A 26,572-nucleotide genomic window follows, 5' to 3' on the forward strand; every position below is an offset into this window, starting at 1 on the left:
ACAACCAACAAAGAAACCACGATTACAATCCATTGAATCAATAGCAATACCGATCAGATCATCTACAATCCTGTAAATGTGAAACGTAAAGTTACTTATTTCTACTGGAAAATGATTATTTTACTCATTGCAATTGCTTGTATTTAGCATAGAATCTCGATTAATTGGATTCAAAGCGAACATACCTTGCATTTCCGGAATTGGGTATAAGAAACAAGACGTATATATCTACTTACGCGCATGTTCCGTGTCTGTCTTTCCCTGCGCATTCTACAAAGTAACCATAGAAACATTAACAGTTTTGCGAGGACATGTTGATACGAGATTATGGTGCATATATCTTTAATAAGAAACCATCATTAACATGTACATGTATCCATAGTGTACATACAAAGAGATGGAGGCCACGCATAATTAATGATTTAACATCTGTTAACTATGATGGCCGATTACGGCCATCCCGTGTTGGCGAGTTTGCGCGGGGAAATGTCGCTTTTGCGTTTTGGCGTGTAGGCGACTTGTTACGGTTTAAAAACGCGACAAGATGACATTTTATATCTTAAATATTGCTTTTGGCGTCGTTTGAGAACGCGATCGCGCCAAAGCGACGAAATCTTAAAGCGACGAAATGCCAAAGCGACGAAACGCTGAAGCGACAACACGAGATGGTCGTAATCAGCCACCATAGTTAACAAAACGGAATTAATAATCTTAAAAATTCGAGTTAGTGTCATAATTTCAATTCATTATCCCCAAATTTCTATTTATTATCGAAATATATTGACTGAGTATCTCCAAATTCCAGCTTAGCGTCTCAAAATTTCGAATTGTAGTACATGTATCTAAATGATTCTACTTAGTGTCTTAAAATCATGCCTTTAAAATGTAAAACTCTCCATAACATTGTCTATTGTCATGTGTACGGACAGTAAATCAGTGACACAGACAGTAGAACGACACGAAGATTTATCAACGATAATGTCAAATTAATATGTAACAAGAATTGATTTTCTCACGTGACAAAGATACATACTTATCGAAAGGAGAATGGTGTTAAAGTGATATTTCAAAAATATAAATGTTCTATTACGTGATTAAGATGTAATTTTGATTGATTTATGACATCAGCAGCCGTGATGAACCGTTTGTTTTGTTTTAGGTACATGTAAATACTTAATATATATATACATTGTATATCAATATACAGCCTTGTGCATTTGGTATTATATATATATTATTAAAAATAGTCCTTAATTCAGGAATTCAATTCGTCACAATTATTTTGTAATAATTAGTATTGTTAGCTGTAGGGCGAGCGTAATCATGTGTGATAATTACAAAGTATATTGTTTAATCAGGACAAACCTACTAATTAATACAAAGTGCGCCGCATATTCATTTACCCCAATACAGCATAAATATCCAAAATAAGTTTTTCCGTGTCGGGCACATTGTAATAGCCACAGCGGGATTTTTTACGATTTCCACTAGACATGTCAAACCTTGCATGTTTGAAGGGATAAATCATACTTCAAGGACAAAAACTGTCAGATATGATGTTACGATTGATTACATTAGTGTAGTAATGTGCATTTCTGCATTCTTAATGTTTGTTTCAAATAGATAACCGAAACGGTTCATTTGACTGCTACGTCAAATACCATTATCGAGATCCCGCACCTTTATGACGTAATAGAGATACGCCTTACAATAACATACACGTATTTTGTCCCATATTATGGTCATGTAGGCTATCGACATGTCCATCTTCAGGTGCATATATTCAAAGAACTACCCGGATGTGATTCACCGCATTTTTTTTTCAATCTTTGTTTTAATTTATCGAGTAATTTAACAATCATACACATATATCTGACAAAGTCCATACAAACGTACCCTTCCTTACAATACCACATGACTGTTCAAACAAATATGGATGGACGTAGTTTACATAACCTGAACTCTAACATGGGTCAAATGTATGATGAGTAAGGTATCATATACCCTTAACTATAACACAAATCGTGAGGGATAATGCATACGGAAGCATATAACCTTAACTCTAACAAAAATAACATGTATGAGTAAGGTAGCGTATGACCTTAACTCTAATACAAATCGTGGGATATAATGTGTAAGATAGCATACAACCTTCACTTTAACACAAATCTAGTATAATGTGTAAGGTAGCATACAACCTGAACTCTAACTCAAATATTGCAATTTCAGATCTGAGGTGTCTGATTCTATTTCTCGGGAAGCTAAGAAACGGACAGGTATATCCTTACGTGGGTCTGTCCTTTGGCTAGAGACTTTACCTTTACTGCTATGAATGGTAGGCGACGCGCTTCCTGTATGTTGTTCTGTGAGGTAGCCATCAGCTACTACACTGATATCTGGCCTAAAAATGATCCTTGATATCTACGTTGCGACAAACCAAACATACAAACCATTTCAATACATGACCGATTTAAATGACCGATTTCCGATTCGTTTTGTGACTAATACTTTATTACGCATTCTAAATGTACCTTTGGTAAGATAAATTACGAGGTATTTACTCGCACATAATACCCGTGATTCGGGTTAGAGTTAATGATATATACTACCTTACACATTATAGCTATGATTTTATTAGCGTTAAGGTTGTATGCTACCTTACACATTATACCTGTGATTTGTGTTTGAGTTAAGGATATATGGTACCTTACAAATCACACCTGTGATTTGTGTTAGAGTTAAGGTTATATGCTACCTTACACATCATACCTGTGATCTGTGTTAGAGTTAAGGTTATATGCTTCCGTATGCAGTATTGTAGTATCTAAAAATTCTACTTAGTGTCTTAAATCATGCCTTTAAAATGTAAACCTCTTCATAACATTATCTGTTGTCATGTGTACTGACAGTAAATCAGTGACACAGACGGTAGAACGACATGAAGATTTATCAACGATAATGTCAAATTAATATGTAACACGAATTGATTTTCTCACGTGACAAAGATACATACTTATCGAAAGGAGAATGGTGTAAAAGTGATATTTCAAAAATATAAATGTTCTATTACGTGATTAAGATGTAATTTTGATTGATTTATGACATCATTGGCCGTGATGGACCATTTGTTTTGTTCTAGATACATGTAAATACTTAATATATATACATATATATCAATAAACAGCCTTGTGCATTTGGTATTATATATATAATATTCAAAATAGTCCTTAATTCAGGAATTCAATTCGTCACAATTATTTTGTAATAGACGTTATGTTATGACGTAATAGAGACAAGCTTTACAATAATATTCACGTATTTTGTCCCATATTATGGTCATGTAGGCTATCGTCATGTCCATCTTCAGGTGCAAATATTCAAAGAACTACCCGGATGTGATTCACCGCATTTTTTTTCAATCTTTGTTTTAATTTATCGAGTAATTTAACAATCATACACATATATCTGACAAAGTCCATACAAACGTACCCTTCCTTACAATACCACATGACTGTTCAAACAAATATGGATGGACGTAGTTTACATAACCTGAACTCTAACATGGGTCAAATGTATGATGAGTAAGGTATCATATACCCTTAACTATAACACAAATCGTGAGGGATAATGCATACGGAAGCATATAACCTTAACTCTAACAAAAATAACATGTATGAGTAAGGTAGCGTATGACCTTAACTCTAATACAAATCGTGGGATATAATGTGTAAGATAGCATACAACCTTCACTTTAACACAAATCTAGTATAATGTGTAAGGTAGCATACAACCTGAACTCTAACTCAAATATTGCAATTTCAGATCTGAGGTGTCTGATTCTATTTCTCGGGAAGCTAAGAAACGGACAGGTATATCCTTACGTGGGTCTGTCCTTTGGCTAGAGACTTTACCTTTACTGCTATGAATGGTAGGCGACGCGCTTCCTGTATGGTGTTCTGTGAGGTAGCCATCAGCTACTACACTGATATCTGGCCTAAAAATGATCCTTGATATCTACGTTGCGACAAACCAAACATACAAACCATTTCAATACATGACCGATTTAAATGACCGATTTCCGATTCGTTTTGTGACTAATACTTTATTACGCATTCTAAATGTACCTTTGGTAAGATAAATTACGAGGTATTTACTCGCACATAATACCCGTGATTCGGGTTAGAGTTAATGATATATACTACCTTACACATTATAGCTATGATTTTATTAGCGTTAAGGTTGTATGCTACCTTACACATTATACCTGTGATTTGTGTTTGAGTTAAGGATATATGGTACCTTACAAATCACACCTGTGATTTGTGTTAGAGTTAAGGTTATATGCTACCTTACACATCATACCTGTGATCTGTGTTAGAGTTAAGGTTATATGGTACCTTACAAATCATACCTGTGATTTGTGTTAGAGTTAATGTTATATGCGACCTTACACATCATACCTGTGATTTGTGTTAGAGTTAAGGTTATATGCCACCTTACACATTATACCTGTGATTTGTGTGTGAGTTAAGGATGTATGCTACCTTACACATCATATCTGTGATCTGTGTTAGAGTTAAGGATGTATGCTACCTTACACATTATACCTGTGATCTGTGTTATACATGCCTGTGATATGTTTGTTATGAGTAAGGATATATATGCTACCTACATCATACCCTTTACCCATAATTCCTGGTAGAGTTGAGGATACCTAACACATTATATGTACGCATTACATAATACACAATCAAATTGGTTTGTTTGCAAAACCCAATCGACATCACCAATGGACGAAGATTGAGCTGAGTGATAACTATGATGTCATTTTTGCTTACTCTGTATCACACAGAAGTGTAGCATAAACCCTTAAGTCAACAGATTTTTTTTGTACGGTTGTTACATGTAGACGAAGTAAGCACACAGAAAGAGTTATGTATCCTGCAACAGACATTTAATCCCGCACAAATGTATATTTGTTTTCGAACCGCTTTCTTCAGTAATCGAAGTCAATTTCTTTATATTTACCATTGCATGTCACTGCCATTATATGACCCTACCAATTCAGTTGCGAGTTCACCAGCTTATGAACTGCCAACTGAAATGTGAATTTGAAAATTTCAAAAAAAAAATAAAAAAAATCGCTCGACAAATAAAAAATCGCAGATGGTAAATATAAGCATTGAACGGCTTTCAGCTGGCATTCACAGTCAATATGAATGCCAACTGAAAGCCGTTCAATGCTTAAGAGGTTACGTCAATTTCAATTTGAACAAATTGTTAATCGTTTCTGATTGACATTTTACCCATTACAAAACCAGTAACCACAGAAAACGCGACCTTGCCCTAGCAGAAATGTATATACATTGTACATGTACCGTGTAGTAAAGTTTGCTCATGTATATGTATATAGTATAATGTAGGATCAATTAAAATGAAGCATTCGATAATTAGGAAATAGATATATATATTTTCTAAATGTATTCATGTAAGTAATGAATGCATCTTTGTAACAATGATCATGATGCATTATATACATGTTCCAGAGATCCATTATTAAGATATTAACTAGCATTAAAAATGTAGCGTCCCGATCTCAAAGAAATGAAGAAAAAATTGTAAATATAAATATGTTTTTTACTAGTATCTAGAAAAGGCGTTCCGATTTTATACATGAACGTTGTCACTCATTACCCATTCAAACAAGTATATATTTACTTAATTTGGAAAACACACACCAATAATTCTATATCAAACTTTTAAAAAAGTATTAAAAATCACTTACCATAATTATATGACCAAATGCACAATTCTGTGAAAATTCATAGCATACAGCCCGTCGTATCAAGTCCGTCTGTTTGTACAGCAAAACACATATACAAGGGATGTCTCGTTTTCTGAGTTAATCCCGACACATTTGTGGCACCGGTAGGTGTTGGAGGTCAGTCTTCCATTGTTTCTGGCATAACCAGAGATGATCTGATTTGTGATACTGTTTAAAACTGCAGGATGAACTTTGGAGTAAACATTTAAACAACCATTTAGCTGTCAGAATGCAATAGGCAGCTTTTGTCCCGGTGGTCTTTAATAGGAATACCTATAGCTATTGTCTATATCGTTCACATTACACCTGTAGATGTATACACATTTGCAATTAAATTTTAAGGACCACCGGTTTCGTATAATCTTTATTACCGGTTAAAGATTTTTTTAATGTTTACAAGATGAATGATAAACAACTTCATTGAATTTTGATTGAGTCCTTCTTTAAAAGTACACACAGATGTATTTGTTAAAAGTTTATTCAAGCATAAAAGCGTTTGTTTATCATAATTTTTTCAATTAAATCACTCTTTTTTATTTCTTAAATATAACAGAAAATAGAAATCCGGCTGAACGTCTGTCTCAAATTATAGATAATTATGGATCATTATACCATTTTTTTTTTATTCATTTATGGACTTTTGTCTCAAACTATGTTCATCTGCATTTATTTACCAAAGTTTCGTGATACGGCTATTTCTATAACATTTCGAACATTTTTAAAGAAAATATGTAATCTCGAAAGATTCAATATTTAAACAAAAAGAAAAAAGAAAAAAGAAAGAAAGAAAACCAAATATCGTCATGTTTTCAATCATAATTCTTGTATCAGTAATTATCTAGTATTTTTGATTTATTAACATATCTTATGAAGGTCAACATCCTTTCAAATACACTAATATTTCTGCTATTAATTTCAGTGTCTCCTAGGTCCGACTGGACTGGATCGTGTCCATTAAAGCTCCGATATTTTAAACTTATTTGATATCGACATCAAACGCAATATATGTAAACTTTAATAATATTATTTAAAAGCAATAAATAAATCAACAGAAGAATTCCTTATTGTCAGAGTATGTGACGAACAATAGATTCAAAATGATATCGTGTGATTTATATTCCAACATCTCTTCACCAATACGGTAAGTATATGTATGGCGGGGAATTAGATTGTATCGAAGACCTACGGAAACCTCTGACGAGAACTGTTCGACTTCTATTGTCTTATCTGAATTGACACCAGTCAGTACCGGCCTGTTCAAAGGACGCTTAAAATCCAGGAATATATTCTTGTAATCGAACTGAATTACGTCCGTGATATCATTTCACATAACTGCATGATTATTTTCTGTCATCTATTTGATTAAAACAATACAAATCACTTTGTTATTGTTTTTATTTTTTTGATGTTATAAACAATAGGTTGTCTTGGATATTCTGGTTAAGCTGACTATACTTTGAAGAATTAAGTTTATACATCGAGTAGGGTGGTCCGGTTTACCGAGGTAAAACGCACCGTTAGTTTTGCTCGAAGTTTTAAAATAAAATATATCGTAATACTTTGATGAATGTAACAAGCCTGTTATCTAAATTACAGCATGATTCTTTTAAACTTCATTAAATAAGTGTAGAATTGAATATGATATTTTTCATATTTAAGATAATTTTAATTTAAAATCCGATTAAGCTGTTTATAAGAATAAGATATAGGATCGAATACCTTAGTCTTCTACTTGTAGAAATGCATTAATCTTAATCAATATTTTATGACTGTTTGTACTTCTAAATCATATTGCTTGCAAAAAGTACATTTAAGACAATGTTAGATTAATTTGCATTTGTTTTGAAACGATACAAGGAAATAACGAAAATCCTGTTTAATTTGAGTTTGTGAATTGTATATCATTTTGACTGCATTTTTGCCACAAATAATTCTTTTTGATTCAGTTTCATAAATTATATACAAAGTATCTGGACCCGGGCGCAGATTTAAAGATGGTATTGTTAAAGATGGTATTGTTTCTGTGATATTTCTGTCCTCTTGAAAGGGACGCATTCATTGTACCTATTATTGAATTTGAACACCGGTTCAAATGTAAGACCTACGGCATTGTATGTAACAGTTAAACTGTATGTGTGTAAATTATATTGATATGTATTTGTCAAACTTAGAGTATTGGGCTACACAGTTACATTGTTTTGTTTTTTTCTTTTTAGCCATTCATGCATTTTTATTACAGTCGAACTTCGTTTTCTCGAAGTCAGTGGGAGTAATGAAAATACTTCGAGTTATTCTAAGTATTCGAGATACAGTACATAATTCATACCGAATTTTTACAGTCGGAATTGAAATTTTACCTCGACTAAAGAGAGTCTTTGAGTTATCAGAATTACTTTAGTTACTGTGTTCCATCCCATATAAATCTAGGGTTATCTCAGATAATTCCATGTTCTCAAAAAGAGAATTAGGGTAGTGACAACAAAAACTGCAGTGAACAATTCTAGTGCTTTCTATCAGGATCCTGTTAAGGTCACCTATAAGCAACCCGTCATTTAATAAATCTGGTAAATTGGAACATTGAAAGAATTTGTGTAGGAAGATGAAATGCGTGTGCATGAATGTTCTCGATCTGTGCCATGTCTATTTGGCTTATAGGGTAACGACAAACCACGGGGACTAAAAATTCACCGGCAGAGACCCACTATCAGCCTAAAATGATTTTAAAATAACATCTAGTTTAGTTTTAACATATGTTATTCCATCTTTGAATCAAGCAAGAGGATTGGGCACGAGTTATAGTAAATTATATAGACTCTCTCCTTCATAATTTTATTCATCGACAATATACATTTATGTTCAATTTATCCAATGAAACGAAATTTAGAAAATAAAAACAATTTTTTCTTTGATAATCAGGTTCAAAACTCAAATTTATGATAAAATTCAAAGTTAGTCTTAAAAATTCTGTTTCAGCTTGCAAACAGGTGTATACAGGGGTTAGACCTTTTAATTTATTTGTAGGAACACTTGGTCTTTGTTGTGATGATATTGTTAAAGATCAATTGTTCTTTTGACGTCACAAAAAGGCGACTGGACATGGTAGCAGTATTAATTTACACTCTGTGAGTGTTTTGAATGGATTTTTAAAGACCACAAACCGGGAATAAAATAAAGTAACACCTGTCTATTCAATTTTATAATTATCGGGACGAAAATAGTCTAAGATGAAATACGAGGAGTATATAGTTCATTTTAATTACCTAGGTGACGTCACATTGCAATAGATCCCGGAAATGAGATCAGCTGAAGCCAAATTCGTATACACAGTACAGCGTAGTGTTACACTGTATACGTCAGAGATTAAATGGACGGCAAAACAATTATATTCCTAAATTATTTGTCATTTAAAATCATTTGATTTGAAATTTTAACTGAACGCTTAAATACCGTTTAATGTTTTTTATTGAATTTAATTTTAACTAATGCGGTAGTTAAAAATAGATCGCGTTCTACGTACATATCAACCTGTCTTATGACCACACGTCATAATGGTGTGTGTTAAGGGTTCTTTGTTCAGTTCTGAATCTACATATCATTACACACAAAACACGATGCACGTACGTTACATATGTAAGAAATACACATGTATATATATATGTATTTTTTTTAATTATATGCATTGATAATTTGTTCACTTCTGAATCTACATATCATTACACGGAAAAAAAGAAGAAGAAAAAAGAAAAACAAAAAAACACGATGAACGTGCGTTAGATATGTCAGAAATACACATGTGTAAGTTTTTTTTTATTTATATGCATTGATACATTAGAGGATGTAGAGTTACGTAATTGAAAAAAAATCACAGGGACTTGTCACAATTTTCCATCGCACATTCCGTATATAATGCATGTTAAAGGATAGTTTGTTGGAAATTTGTTCAAGAATCCCTGTGAAGAAAATGAAAGAATTCTAGCTTGACAGTGAAATCACTTAACTCCTACACTAGCTACACAGGGACCTAGAACGTATCCCCAACTCCACGGAATACTTATATTTACAACATTTAGGTGATACGGTATTGGACTAGTGCCAAACACTCCTGTGTCAAAAACTACCTATTGCCTATCACATGATGATTATTAAGGGATCTGTGCGGATCGTCAATAATCAGATAAAAATTATATTCTCCCAACGTGAACTGAGACGAGACTTCAGAACACAGGAGGGGCCCGGACCCAAAAGCCTTGTTATCACACAAACACAAATCAAAATTCATCTTTTTAAAAAATCGTTTTATTTCTTTTTTTATTTAATTTTTTTCTTTACTTATTTATCTACTTATTTTTTCATTTATGAGTGCGCTCGAAAAATTCAAATGCAATTTTACTTTTTTAGTTCCAATATTCCTTCATATGTTATTAACTGTGAAAAGTTTTTCTTGTCGTTGGGCTAACAATACTTTGAGTAGATGAACAAAAAACGCAACCGACTTTAATAATTTGTCAAAATATGTCTGATCAATACAATCAATTCACAAAGAATGCGTTTAAATACCATGGATCCAATGTCATGGGTATTAAACCAGAAAACGGGCCTAGCCGAATTTGTTTTAAATAGGTCAAGTATGCACATATATAAATGTATATATTTACAACTCGCTGTAAGGGAAATAACACTTAGCAAAATATTGGATTTACAATTTGATTTACCTCCCCTTACTATGTATAACCCCGTATAGAACAAACTGTCTATGTGATATTGGAGCAAAAGTATGGAAATCCGAAAAGAGATTTGGAGCGGTCTTTAAAATGTGAAAGTGACAAAGGATGAAGACACTTCATTGTCGAAACAAAGAGAGATAGTTACACACTGAAGGCTAATACCGAAATCCAAATGGGTTTATTTCTTTTTATTCTTTAAATTCAAACTGAAAGCATCTTTTATTGAGCCTCTATACATGTATGGTATGTAACAGTTCCCACTTAAGTGGTCCATATATGCCCCGCCCCCTAAATTGTGCGGATCTTCCATTAGATTGAGTTCATTCAAACTTGTGTACATTTGACACATTTGAATATGTCACAAATAAATATCCATCGGTAATTGGTTAGAGATTATCAGGATTCACAATCTGCCGCGCTAAATCACTCAAACTCATTTTCTTGTGAGTAAAAGCAAAAAATAGCTCGATGACATTCAGACGCCATGTTTGTATGCTTTTTTTTCTTCAATAGACACGCCAGTCCTAGTATACATATTGATAGTAGTAGGAACAAGCACAAAAGACATGTCCATCTATCATTGAGACGCATCCGAGTGCCGACATGTTGGATGAATCAAAGCACACGCAACTGTTGTAAATTAGATACAGCGAGTGTACTTTCGTTTAATTCTTTATTTCCTTAACGAATATTACATACGGGCCGGGTGCCACAGGTGCTTCCCTCGACATATATCCCAAAACAATACAATATATATGACAAAGCATTGCAGAGATATGACACCGGGTACTTGCATACTTTCAATAAGACACTCACATCGTTAAAGAAAGGAAAGGAGAAAGAGAAAATAAAGAAGGTAGGCAAAAGAATCAGAGGCTTAGGATATTTTGGACTTCGTCTTAATTTCGAAAACATGACCAAAAATGATTTTGTTTGAAAATCGGGTTTCACGTTAGAGTATCTTAACAACAACATCAAGCATCAACTCCACAATAAGGTATATATTGATATTTGGAGTATAACCATTGTATTCTACTCCTAACATGATTTTATGGATAGTGTTATATTTGGGTAAATTAAGAAGAAATGTTATACCTTCACACAAAGATCAAAGAATTTATTTGGACTTTAGCTATAGAGGAGAACCTCTGTTTGTTCAGTGTCCCGAGACCCATTCTTATTCCACATTTCATTAATTTTGCTCTTTCCGTGTCTATACACGTACATCATTTGTAAGCTTCTCTAAGCCACAATTATAGCAATTTGTTACAACTAATCCGTAATACTGGATATAATTCATAAACCAGTCTCTTGACCTCCCTTCTAGAGTTCCTCATCTCCGGACCGACCCCAGCATCACTGACAAACATATCCCGGAAATGACTGACATTCACTTCTGCCTTTTTGTACAGTTATTTATGATTGCTGTTTGGTACGCCCTGGAGTTAGACAATAAATACCGATGGTTTGTTTTACCATGCATGCCATGGTGTGTTTTTTTTATGAATAGTGACACCACTTCAGAGCACTTTTCAAACATTCAATATCTTAAAATTACGAAAATGATTCCATTTTGGCATAACGCAACCCCTCACCTAATCCCATCCCAACATAACTCTGTAATATACTAACACCGGGTATTGAAGCTATTTTTACTGAACTGACTTCGCTTCTGTTTACTTTGTGGACATATTTTGTCACTGGCATCACTGACGAGTCGTCAAATGACGAAACAGCTTTATGACGTTGTGTCTATGATGAAATTTTGTTTTATACATGCAACTTAATTTTGTATACTTGTAATAGAATATCTAGAATTAAAAAAGTAAAATACTCGTGAAATGAATCTTATCAAAAATGTTAAAAAAAAAATATAAAATAAAAAAAAAAACCGAAAAAAAATCAAAAAAAATCCCAGAAAACAAGAAAAAACAACAACAACAAAACAAAAACAAACGATCACATTTGTAAGTAGATGAGTATTTTATCTAAAACAATGTAACAGACGATGACAACTACATTACTACAGGTCGGACAGTCCAGGATATCACAGAGTAGAAAGATAATGCTTATATCAATGATTGTCCATCTACGAAACCACGTGATCGATTAAGTTTTTCATGACGTCATATGTTGTTAGAATAATGGTCGGTGAGGATCTCATCCCATCATGGTCGTGAACAAGGTGTAAAACTCTGAAAAAACAAAGAAAACCAAAATTGAACATAACCTTTCAAGAGAAGGATCATATTGTATATATGGAACATTTCTGAAAGCTATGTTCTGTTTGTCATAAATTAAATTCTTGATAGCAGTTCCGTGGTTTAAGATGATGTATGTGAGAATATGAACGAACGATTTAAAATGTATCACGATATTGAACAATACACAGTGATCATAGATTCACACCAATAACACTCCAATCAAAATACGTAAAGACATTTTATATCCACGAACATGTATGATGATACGTCATAAGTTTCAGGTAATTCAAATATGAAATTCATGGACATCCTAAATTTATTGCAGATTACGCAGTAAGTCAATAATTACACTAGCAACGTCTTTAGAGGTCGACATTGAATGTGGAAGATAAAATAAAAAAAGGGTGTTAGATTTCTACGTCATAAGATACTTCAGATAAAATATTTCAATCGAAATTGATATTTAATAAAACATGCAACATTGGATTAAAGATTAAAATATAAGTAAAGTAGAGGACAATTAAGATTAAAAAAAGGATATTAAAAATCTACAATGATTATGCAAGGGTTGAACGTCCACTATTACGGCCTTGAGGGTTTTTTTTTTTCAGTGGACGAACAAATTCTACAACAATACTAAAAAGTTTTATTATCATTATTTTCTAAGAATTAGATAATTGTCAACAAAATATATTTCTACTGTCGATTGCATCATTAATTTTGTCATCCATACGATATATTTTACATCACACATATAAAGTGAATGAGATTTAAAAAAAACACAATGATACAAGTAATGCATTTATCATAAATGGTAAAATTTATCTACAAAACTGTCAAAAAAATATCCAAAAAGAGTAAAATATGTCCATGTATCCATAAAAGGTTTGATACATCCCCAAAATAGTAAAAATATCCCCCAAATGATAAAAGATCTCCGAAAATTGAAAACTACATTCCCAGAATGAGACAAAATATATCTCAAAAATGTTAAAATATATCCCTAAATGGTTAAATATATCCAAAAATGGTAAAATATATCCCAAAATAGTAAATGATATCTCCAAAGTGGTAAAATATATCCTCATGTTATACCAAGGTAGAAACAAGATAATTATATTCATTATACAATCATACAAGACATGATCTGCGTGGAAATTACTAAATAGATCTGATACTAGAAGCTGGCAAGCCTACAATGCAGTACATAACAGTAGCATTATGTAATGTAAAGCTATATACATGTATATATGCCACTACAATTAATGTTATCATTCTTTAGAAAAATACCCTAAGTTCAGCACTTAGCAGAAAATTGGTTCACAATATTGGTAACAGTGTAATAATCATTCAAGCACTACTATATAGTAAAACATCGCTGAAATGCCTTTTGTTTCCTCTATCTACAAATGCATATATGTATATTTTGACGTCAATTCGTCAATTTGTTCATTTGGAAATATATGTTTTTTCCATACAAAACAAATCTTGAAATATGCTAACAGGCAACAACAGGCATTTTATCAAGGTATATAAGGTAATTTTTTTGCTGTGGTGTACCTACAGCAGTAAAAATGTTAATTTATATTTCTAGAATTCATTGTAAGTTGATAAATTAAATCTTTATGTTAGTTTTACAATTCTAACACCTAAAAATATCACGTGTTTACTGATGCGTAGGGCATTAGTTAATTCGATTGTAAAAGTAGCATGAAAAGTAATACTACACATGCTCAGTCTAGAGGTGTTTAAATAGGTTTAAAAATATTACGTCGTTATAAATGAAATAACAGAAATAATCATTCTGATTACGTTTGGAATTACTTATATTTAGTTCAATAAATGCAGCATTAATAAGCACGTACATAATAAATTAATGTAAATTAATGTATATGTTGTTGTTTTTTTCGGAAAGGGAGGTAATCGATCTTTCATCGTACATTTACTATATTACAATCAAACTTCGATACCTCAAAGACCTGCTTAATTCAGGTAAAAACAGTTCAAACTTTTAAAAAATATTAAAAAAAAACGTTCTCAGTAACCTCTATCATGACCCCAATGACTTTGGGATAACGAGGTTATAGTGTATGTGCTGATATGGAATAATTTATATTCTTCTGGTAAATAATTTAAAAAGAGCTAAATGGATAAACATAATGTCATAATCGAAATATTACTTTTTTGAATTTTAAATTGATACTTGGTATTTATTACTATCATTCTATAAGTACATAGACGGCCAATGATTGACCAGTATATTTATATAAGTGTTATAATCGGACAGCTGGCATACGGGAACGGTGGCACTCAAATATCCAATCAACTATTCACAGACAAGGTACAATACAATGACAAGAGAGGGGGAAAATAATCCAAAGATAATTTGTTGAATTCTTAGAGAAATATCAAATTTTATAAAAATAATATTCTTCAATATGACACAACAGTAAAATCTACGGAGTATATGTTAATGAAAGATGATGTATGGGATCAAAAAACAGTTCTACAAGAAAAGGTGAAAAATAACAAAAAATATTTCCCTATCCATACTGATTAGTAAATTGTCAAAGCACTCGTGTTACATTCTAATAGTGTTTCGGGGAATTTCACTAATAAATATATTCATAACACATCTAATGATGAAATGGGGAGAAGAATAGGTGATTATCCCAGGAACACAGTTAACCAAGCAATCTGCTCGCTGACGATAAGCTGGCGTGTAGGATAGAGATAGTTTGGAACTAGGGTGAATTGAAAACGAATTTGTTTTGTCGCGATAAAAGTAAACTTGTAATGTAACAGTGTTATATTACGGATTTAGTAAAACTGACGTCGAAAGTATTTTTTGCATGATATAAATAAAAAATGTGACGTTTGAATGGAATAATGCTAAATATGTATTTTTGTTTGTTTACATTTGATCCCAGAAACGTAATCCTTTTAAAATAAAATGCGAAATAAGATCTACAATACGCATGTAAAATTGATGTAAATATTAACTTTGTTTGTTAAAATTCAGTAATCATTACTATTAATTAATATGGATTTTAATGATTTATCAAGAGGAAGTAGAATGATAGATAATAAATAATAATAAAAACAAAAAAGAGAAATAACACGTGTTTTAGACATTTAACACCTGTTGTGACAAAAAGCAATGCTATATATATAAATATATGGTGACCATGTACCACGATTTGAGTCTCCCTATCATCAGATAGACGTCGTGAACAAGACGTAAAATTCTGAAACAAAAGTACAAATCAACATATATAGTAAAAATATACTTACAAATGGTACTAAACAATATGATCAACAAAAAATCTCGCGACTCATCCAAACTATTTACATACATATGCTATTAGAGTTAATCTTTCAGTGATTCATTTTTTCAGGTTTTGCCAAAAGTTTGAAGTAGATGATGTTATTACTCGTTTAAATTACGAAACGGTCCGTAATTTGCGATGATTTTATTACGGTAATGACAATATACACGTCGGCATGTGCAGTAATAGTTTAGTAACATATTTGCTAGCAGGGTGAATATTAGGTTTAACATGTACGTGTATTTTGTCCCAATTGGCAAATATGTATGATGGACCAATCTAAATGAAGAATAGTTTATAATAACCCTTTTTATCATAGGTATTTGAACAGATATGTTGCAATGAGTATTAAAACTGGAAGGCGATAGAAATCCTTATCCGTATCAACATCAGGTAGTTGGCATTCATTATTCAATTACGTAACTCAACAAGAACTTCTTTCATTGGCTAAATTTATTATTATTATTGATATAAATGAGATAACTAATTCACAATACTGATGTCCATCCTTTTTTACCATGCATTCTTGTTATCCATTTGTTAATATTCATATTCTCTGCACTACTGTATTGTTTACGAGAATAAATGTACGAGAACAAACAATGCCTATTGTTATTATCATTGGAACTTAAGAAAAGTGTTATACAAATGTACATGACTAATCTTTATGAACACACTGGCACATTCAAATTCGACGGGTTTCACTCTCGATGTTCTTCTCTATATAGACCATGGAATACAATCATGACATATATGGAAGGTTCAGTACCTTCATGACCTTGTAAATGTTGGAAGTCTTATCGGCACACGTTTTATGAAAATATCATATTGATGATAAAAAAAAATAAAGAATTTATGCATCAGCATCATATGAGAATTGACTACATAAAATGCTAGATTCGAATTTCACATGTAAAAATCATCTTCCTCAAAGCTTTTTTTTTATGTATGAAGCAAAACAAGATTTGCCACGAATTATTACAAAATCGCAGAGAAGAAATATATGTATCCAGATTGAAACCCTTATATTCAAATAATGGCATATTATTTTTGTTTTTATCGTTGTGTTGTGTTTGTGTTAGAATATACATTAGTAAGTAAACAATGCCCTCATCCTCAATATGTATTGTTGTTATACGGTTACATGGTAAACAAATATATTATTACACATTGTGACTTTTTCTGTACATTTACAGCACCATGTATACCCTAGACTAGATCTCAATCCCTAAGGTCGTGTAAAGTATTGTCAATCCTAAATCTAGTACTCGATCATACCCCAAAGTTTGCAACTTTTAAAATTAGAAAGATATCTAACTAACAATTGATGATAATTATTTTTTCATAATCTTTGATTTTCTAGATACAGGTAACAGTCTTAGATTACCGTTTTCATTTAATTCTGGTATTAGAAATATCTACCCATTCAAAGTCTGATTCATTCACAATTCGAAATTAAATTAATTCAAAATAAAACTAAATAAATGAAAATAAAAACGACCAGCTCCAAAAATAAATAAAGCAACACCATGCAGTGTTGCCCGAGTATACATTAAATTGACCTAGTTTATTAAGGACGAGTAGGTCATACGTACGAGTCATTGTCATTCAAATGAGAAAAGATCTCGACCCTTGATCCATAACGAGTAAATAGCTATCAATCTAAACCTCAGATGACTGAATCGACTTAGACAGTTCGATGCACCCGGAAAATGCTTAAGTTACAACACTGTCACTTTCTATTCAATCACCTTAACTCTCTCGAAAACAAAATCCCTCAAAATCACAGTTAAGTTAATAAAACCTCTCAAAATGCAAAGAATTAACCGTAAATTTGATTGGTTGTTTTGAAATGCCTACCGTCAAAATCGATCTCGCCGTCCCCGTCAGTGTCCGCGTCAATGATGAGTTGCTCGATTTGTTCCTCTGATAGGGACGAGGCTGACAGGATCTGACGTAGTTCATCCGGGCTAATTGCGCCGCTGCCATCTTCGTCAAACTGAGCGAATGCTACCTGGAGTTCTTCCTTGCTCAACTCGTCAGGTCCAAGTTTTGACCGCATTAATACCACAAAGTCCTCTGTCAGCACAATCCCATCTATAACGATATTTAAGTATTTTATATGCCTGAGTTTATGATATTCTGTAAAACTACATATTTTACATCGAAGCGGTAAACTTATCTTAGCGATTTTTGCAATGGAAGAATTTCGCTAAATTTTAATTGCACTTATAGCAGTTTATATACAGTGTTTCCTATGGGAAAAAAACAACCATGCATTAACCTCTTTAAAAGTCCATAATCTCATAATAAACTGAAATCACGTGGTGTACATTGAATATATTCATCAACGTATATATGTCTTTCAATCAATGCATTGTTTATTTTCCCTTCATAAAATGATATGTTGAAATATGGTATTTATATTTCAGATGGTGAGGTCGCCATTTGGATTGTGTGTGGTATGTTTATCACTGCTAATGAAATAAAAATACAAACAAAAATCTACCATTTCTGTCTCTTGTTAAAATCGATACATTTTCACGAAGCTCCGCTTCATGTGGATTTTGTCCTAGCAAGTTGAAGCACATGCGCAGTTCTCTGGTCGTCATCTTCCCATCTCTATTCCTGCCGAAACTATCCACCAAGTCACGCAAATCTAAAAAAACAAGTAATGATAATTGATAATAATAATAAAAAATAATAATAAAAAAAAAAAAAAAAAAAAAATAGAAAATAAAAATAAACTATTTTTTTTAATGTCGAAAATTATGCCCCAAATTTCCTTCACCGATAAATATGAACTTTTTAGGAGAGCTGGCATAATTCTATAAATGTCAAACATGTATGATTCGTAGGTTCATTGGTACACATACATGTACATGAAATGTATATTGAAAACCACCGACGAATTTTCTTTTATTTATGATAGTAAATGAGGAAAATCTATCGCATACAAACATCAAGTATTTTTTTCTGTTAAACTCTCAAGAAGTATTTCGAGTATGTTCAGTGTTATTACAAAATGAGGAAGCGTTGCTTACATGATAACATGATGCTGCTTTGCAACAGATAAGAACTTTTAACTTTTCGACTTTACTAAAGTAATCATTTAGAAATGAACAAAGTTGCTGGAATATCTGAAGGGCGCAATTAAACAATCTCAACCTCCAGGAAGTGAATCATGAATATACAATCAAGAATTTCTCTACCTCGGGAAGAGATGTTTTATCGTGTTCTTAAAGAAGAAAATGTTACATTATAATTCTAAAAAGTTGAATGTTTTACTACTACCATTATCAGAGTAATGTTCCTGTTTGTTTTCCTGGACCTTTGGTTCGTGGTAGTGCCCCTTGTAGGAGTTCTCTGTTTTCTGCTGGGTCATCTAGAAGTAAACAAATAAATGATGGTTTAAAACAACACGAAATCTCGACGTATAAACACTACCAATAATATTAGTTAAAAAAGAAATGCTGACAAAATATTAAGTTAATAGAACCTTGGAACTGCAAGGATATGATAGCGTCAGTACTTTAACAACGGCGCCCGATTTGTAAAGACATGCCATTTTCAGTTAATGTCATGAGCTCAAAATAAAATCTGGGGAAGTGACGACTATGGTCGGAGTCATGAGGGCGATAACAAGTAAATAGCTAAGGGCGGAGTCACATAGGAGAAAGACAGTAGATATCTAAAAAAAAAAAAAAAAAAAAAAAGGCGTAGTCGTATAGGAGGGTAAAAGGAAACTAACTCAAAAAAGGGCGGATTCATGTACATGTAGGAAGTAATTAAGGGCGGAGTCATATAGGAGGTAAAAAAGTAACCAGCTAAAAAAGGGCGGATTCATGTAGGAGGTAAAAAAGTAACCAGCTAAAAAAGGGCGGAGTCATGTAGGCGGTAAAAAAGTAACCAGCTAAAAAAGGGCGGAGTCATGTAGGAAGTAAAAAGTAACTAACTAAGGGCGGAGTCATGTAGGAAGTAAAAAGTAACTAACTAAGGGCGGAGTCATGTAGGCGGTCAAAAAGTAAGTTGCTATAAAAGGGCGGAGGCATGCAGGAGGTAAAACAATAACTAACTAAGGCAGATGCATGTAGAAGTTAAAACCGTAACACATATTTAAGGAAAAAAACTTCCTTCAGGAAACATTTCTTAAATTTGGTAATGCTTCCCAGCGGGGAAAAAAATATGTTTAGACCTTTCTTAAGTTCGGGGACGTTGACAAAAAAAGGATCTGAAGGAGTATATACGTGTAGGTTAGTCGGAATCAAAGACAATGGCCATTGTTTCCATCCTTCTGATGGTCAATAGCTACCAAACCTGTGTTGTCATGACGGTTGTCAGTGTAAAGTAGGTTGCAGACAGGTTTGCTTCTTGTGTAAATTATTCCTTCGAAAATTATCATTCGTACCTTACATGGATGTACATTGTATATACCCCTACGGTAGTTTAGTTATAGGTGAAAATGTTTATATTTTTATCTGTTGAATATCATACCTCGTTATCCAATATACATTGTATTGTACGTCTTCCTAAGTGAAAAGGTTTTAATAAAACACGATGAACACCATGCATTGTGCAAGTCCTTAGGCTGTGAGTTATAAATCATTATTGACTGAAAGACATTATCCAAGCTAAGCGACAAGGCGGTACACGTAAACCATTTTAAATGTTTACAGCGAGACATTCAACAATACCCGCGGATTAGAGACGGGTATCTTTATATGAGAAAATAGACGTCCGATAGCCCGAAGGTAAATATTGATTTACTCCGCCAATGTGTAGGTGAAAAACTTCAAGGTAAGATATACAAGGATGAACAGTTTCTTCGGGGCTGAAGATATTGATTTCCCGTTGTCTTTTCAAACCCATAATGGAACTGATGTTTATACTGTACCGTACACAAATCTATTTCGGAATGACAGCTGTCATATGGTTGAACAGAGGTTTGCTTGGTTGCCAAGACGTCTTTCTTCCTTAATTTGTGTTAAATAATTCGGCATCGCGTGTTGCACGTGTTCAACATGCTCAAAATTAGTTTAACCTCACGGAAGGTTTTGTATATCTGAGATATTAGCATGTGTTATTGACAGTACAGTATATATATATAGATATCATTTTCCGTGTATTGCCTTTAAATTTCTTATTAACTAGGGGTATTTTTTATGATTCCATTTAGGTAATCGGCCTCGAAAATTTATTATTAATACATGTATCATCCGGTTGCTGTGTATTGTTCTGGTGAAACAAGATCTTAACATAGTCGACTTTGATAAAAATCAAAGTCGACCGGCCCATCAAAAACTTCACAGAAACCGGACTTACGGAATCACAGCACCAATTGTCATGAATCACGAACACTTTAATTTTATTAGATAATATCTTTTTCGGAAGACTTTGTCACGAAGAATACTTAAACAGTGAAGCTTACTACATGTAAGATAAAATGAAAAAAAAGTGTGATTTTAATGATATTTAATTATTTGCTTTGATGTTTTATGCCAAGGTTGTCACCAAGTGTCTACACGACCCCTATAGGATAATTAGATCAATTTAGCGTTAGATGAGACAGGTTTTCAAAATAAAATTGAAAGTGATTTTCTAATGTTATTACGTTTGTGAAGGACACAGAACACGTGCGCCGATTCAGTTTCGAAATTAATTTGTTATTAAATGACTTACGATTAAAATGTCAATTTTATTGACTTTAAAAAAGTGAAATAACTTTTATCAACTTACATTAAGCACGTTTGATGGTCGGGCGCAAGCACTCGAGGGGCCTTTAATTAAACTTAAACTTAAGATAAGATAAGGTATTTCTTTTAACTATATCCTTCTTTTTGATGGTATCACGTGACTAAGTGAGTCCATATAGGGTAGAGGTCACAAGGTCATGCCGTAATACATAGCGTGATGTCATTCTAATCTCAACGAAAGAAAATAACCAATTCAATACATTAAACATATAAACTATTACATTATCGGGTGGATAATGTAACTAAATAGGAGCGAATCTTTCAGGGGAAATAAGTACGATTATATCGTGTGTGTAATTTATGTCGTAGATATTAAGTGACGTTAAATTATTAAGTAAACGGTAATATTTGATCACGTGAAAAAAAAATTTTATCGTAACGAAAAATTATCTAATAAGACGTTAGAACTATTGAATTCAGCTATGGAACTACGGTTATGAAATATTCAGGGCCAATAAATATTTTGTTAGATTTTCCCGTTGATATTTTTTTTTTTTTTTTTTTTTAATTTTAAAAGACATTTCGCGTTTATAACATTATGGGTGGAATTTTTCTATAGTTATCAAACATCAATATGATATAATGGTTCCTTTCATTAGATTCCTCAAGGACTAGAAATTAGTGAAAACGGTCTTTTCATGGTGACGTGAGCGGGCGGTAATTTATTTGTTAATATTAATAATTAAATCTTCATTCCTGCTTGTCAAACCATTAATGTCTGATCAATAAATGGTTGGCTGTACTGTCAAAAAGGTTGTCGGTAAACCCATACAATTAAGACGTTTGAAAGACCGAACCTGTTTGAATATGAAAAAGAAATTTCATATCTATTTGCAAACTTGAATTATCCAGACATTTTATAAGCTTTAAACTTGCACAAACAAGACCATATACAATTCATAAACGTGTATAAGTCAGACTGTATAATCTTTAAACCTGAATAAACTAGGCCCTAAATAATCTGTAAACCTGAAAAAAACAGAGCATGTATAATCTGTAAACCTGTATAAACAAGACCTTGTACTGTATTATCAGTAAACCTGTATAAATTAGATCATATATGTTATGTAAAACTGTGTAAACCAGACCCTTTATATTCCGTAAACCTGTATAAAGCAGACCCTTTATATTCCGTAAACCTGTATAAACCAGACCCTTTATATTCCGTAAACCTGTATAAACCAGACCCTTTATATTCTGTAAACCTGTATAAACCAGACCCTTTATATTCTGTAAACCTGTATAAACCAGACCCGGCCTTTATATTCTGTAAACCTGTGTAAACCAGACCCTTTATATTCCGTAAACCTGTATAAACCAGACCCTTTATATTATGTAAACCTGTATAAACCCGACCCTTTATGTAAGGTAAACCTGTATAAACCAGACCCTTTATATTCTGTAAACCTGTTTAAACTTGAACTGTGTAATTTACTGTATAAACTTCTAAACTAATACAGAGTCTTTGCAGTTTCATCAATATTTTATCATTAAACATATTTCAATATGTCTATTTTATACACAAAAAACACGTACTAAATATAAATCATTTTTAAAATCCTTTCCGAAAATCGCACATTTGTAACACACATATACGTAGCTCACTACCACGCCCTCTGTAACAGCCTCTTCACCTGTTATCAATACGTACACAGTTCGATTGTTCTGAGTGGTACACAATTCGATTGTTCTGAGTGGTAGGTAATTACACACCGGTGTGATAGCGAGACATCCCGCAGTAAAACTGTCAATACTTCGATTTGTACCTAAACTACCGCGTAGAAAAACCCAATACATCACAGGTAAGAAATCGATGTTTGCAGCGCCCCCTATAGTAGGCGGGAACATCAACACATACCTACATTTACATAAGATGCTTGCCCGTTAGCTGATGATGAATGTCATTCTTAATTTTAGCAAATCAATGGAGAGTTCAAAACAGGCATACACAAGAATGCACTGCTAGATTATGGAGAAATAATATCAATTCAAAGCGAAATTCTAGATATTACTATCAATATATGGTCAAACCAAAGCGGTATATGTAAGATGTCTTTGAGAAGCCGAAAAATGTTGTTTTTTTCAAGAGCCTTCCGACAGGAATGCCACATCTTCGACAGGGTACCTTCCCATTCGACCTTGCCGTACAGTGGTGTCAAAAGTAGGTTTAATACAAAGGAAAAGAAGGTTAAAACGTTCTTGTTCCTGAAACTTGGTTTAATCATAGTCCAATATCCGTTAACAAAAAGAAAAAAAAATTATGAACGATATTTACAGGAATAGAACTCGATCCTATAGGATCCTGGATTATCCGAATCAGACAAAAAAAAAAAAAAAAATGAGTGTTTTCTACCTGTGCGAACCGAACACGGTCTTTATAAAGATGCAACACTTTGGGGGAAAACCGGCAAGAGCAGGCTCCTATAAACCTGTTCAAATCAAACTTAAATTACTTGGGAATCTATCAAATAAATATATACTTGTCAACTTTAATAAAGAAGACGGGTTTTGATATATGGATTGGAACTGTGTGTACGGAAGGTTTATACAACTAATGTCAACAGAAGCCGCAAAAGTTATATCGCTGTGGGTGTGTTGGTGAATAGTTCTTCAATGTCAACTTTTATATTCAGGCTACAAGGTTAATTATCGCTGTATACACTCTATCGACTGTCTAGTACAACCAAATCAATTATTTACCTATGCCAAGTAGCGTGAAATACCGACCATTCTCTTATTTACGATAGGCGAATTGGTTTTTAATGGCGTCCGTCACTCGACTAGCGATGTTATTACACCAGAAGTTCAATAAGCGGTATTATCTGTGAAGGTCCTGTATATAAATCGGTAGTTAGGTGGTCGATATGTAAAGCAGTTTGGTTTTGTTGTTATGTGTTTTAAACCACGTGTTTTCTTTAACCTGTCGTGGTAATACATCATAGGACTAGTGGTTGAGGGTATTTTTACCATCCCCTCTCCCCTCACTCCCCTCCACCATCGACCTCACACACCTCATCCCACCTCAACCACTACCACACATAAATCCCCCTCTCTCCTGCCCCTCCACCGTCGGCCTCATCCCTCCTGAACCACTACCACACATAAATCCCCCTCTCTCCTGCCCCCTCCACCATCAGCCTAGACCTTATATATTATAACATATGAAATGGTAAATGATTGTGAACGGATAAGAATAAAGTAAAACCTTCCTTAAAGGACAGTCGAGTGATCAGAGAAATTTGGCCGTTCTAGACAGTGGTCTTTATATAGAAGTTTATGTAGAATGGAACGTTTTAAATTGGAATTTGAAGAAAGAGGCTTTTAAAACAGGTTCGCGTGTAAATTGTACATAATTTAGATTAAAACATAGAGAAGGTAGTAAAACTGAAAACAATTTACATTTTCGGTCCATGGAGAGAGGTATTGCTTTGAGATACTGCGGATGCATGTATAGGGATGGGATATAGTGTCACGGGAGAGGGAGGGGACGGGGAGAGGGGGTAGGGGGTGTCATGAAGATCATAATTCACTTGGTTTAAACAAAATCCACCTAAATCCATTGATAAATGTAAGCGGTCAAGACATTAGATAAATCAAATAAATAAAGTTTGTCATGGGGAATATTTAAAGATTAACGAGACATCAAATTGTCATTTGGATAATAAACTTTAACGTTCTGACAGATATATATATGTAGAAGAAGGTTTAACATTGTCACCAATGTTTACCGTTGTTGATGGTTGACAATAGTCGGTGTTTACCTGTCATTAGGAGCGACACCTGGATTTTATACCTACTTGTACTTACCTTGTCCACTATCACACAAACGCACTTTGTAGAAATGACAATGTCGAAAAAACAGGTTAATGGTAATCCTTCATAGGCATTTTAAATGTCTCGTCCAGTCTGATGCAGAATATGCCGTCCCTTCGACCAGCGCACAGTTCGTGTAACCCTACCTACAATAATTATAATATCGAAAAGACTAGAATTTATATACCACGTACATGTAGCTCCGCGATAAACATCAACGACGTATTCAATACTACGCTATATGGATCCTATGTGTGCCGTGTGGCTTAGCCAGTCTATTGTTGAGACACAATGCCTCAAATGGTCCTCCAAATATCCACCAATGTCTCCTCGATAGATATTCCTTATCACAAGAGTCGCGCAAGCTCACTATACACAATATTATATATATATATACACCGAAACTATACTATGTTCATGTATAGGAAACGTTTTTTCAATTGCTTTAAAGTTCCAGCATGTAATTCAATATAAATTACCCAGTTTTTTTTCTTTATTTACAAAAGGTTTGAAAAGTTCATTTTAGCCACCTTAAAGCTCCCATGGTTTTAATAATAGTTAATACGTAATATAAATAAACTGACAATGATTTGTAAAAATGGCACGTGGTCTGTGCCGTTGTTGGTCTCCTAGGGCCGTTTACAATTAGAATTTACCATGGAATTATTTACATAAGGCATTAAAAGTGTTATATACATATATTTGTATGTTTGTATGAAAAGGGCATTTACGGTCACCAAAAGCTTTTCAGGTTTAAAAGAATATAAGATAATACAGAATGAAAACTACGAACAAAATGGACTGTTGGGAGTTTCAAATTTACTGTTGTTGTTGTTGGTTGTTGTTAGTTGTTGCTGTCGGTTGTTGTCAGTTGTTGTTATCCGTTGCTGTTGTTGCAGGTTGTTGTTGTCGTCAGCTGTTGTTG

At 33.2% G+C, this 26,572-nt stretch overlaps 1 protein-coding gene across 3 annotated transcripts; it reads right to left on the reverse strand.

Moving 5' to 3' along the window:
- Positions 1-12,507: 12,507 nt before the first annotated feature.
- LOC117324648 (calmodulin-2/4-like) lies at positions 12,508-26,003 on the reverse strand. 3 transcript variants are annotated; one of them, XM_033880579.1, is made up of 6 exons: positions 25,642-26,003; positions 19,376-19,466; positions 18,591-18,740; positions 17,942-18,178; positions 15,950-16,000; positions 12,508-12,743 (listed from the first exon to the last, which is right to left on the reverse strand). In XM_033880579.1, the coding sequence occupies exons 2-5, from the start codon at positions 19,464-19,466 to the stop codon at positions 15,969-15,971; spliced, it is 510 nt and encodes a 169-aa protein (XP_033736470.1). In that variant the 5' UTR covers positions 25,642-26,003; the 3' UTR covers positions 12,508-12,743; positions 15,950-15,968. The 3 variants fall into 3 exon arrangements, with proteins under 3 accessions (XP_033736470.1, XP_033736469.1, XP_033736468.1); XM_033880578.1 differs by having other exon boundaries at positions 15,947-16,000; XM_033880577.1 differs by lacking the exon at positions 15,950-16,000.
- Between the last annotated feature and the right edge of the window lie 569 nt (positions 26,004-26,572).

This window comes from Pecten maximus, chromosome 3 (genome assembly GCF_902652985.1).
Source record: "Pecten maximus chromosome 3, xPecMax1.1, whole genome shotgun sequence".
NCBI classification, from domain to species: domain Eukaryota; kingdom Metazoa; phylum Mollusca; class Bivalvia; order Pectinida; family Pectinidae; genus Pecten; species Pecten maximus.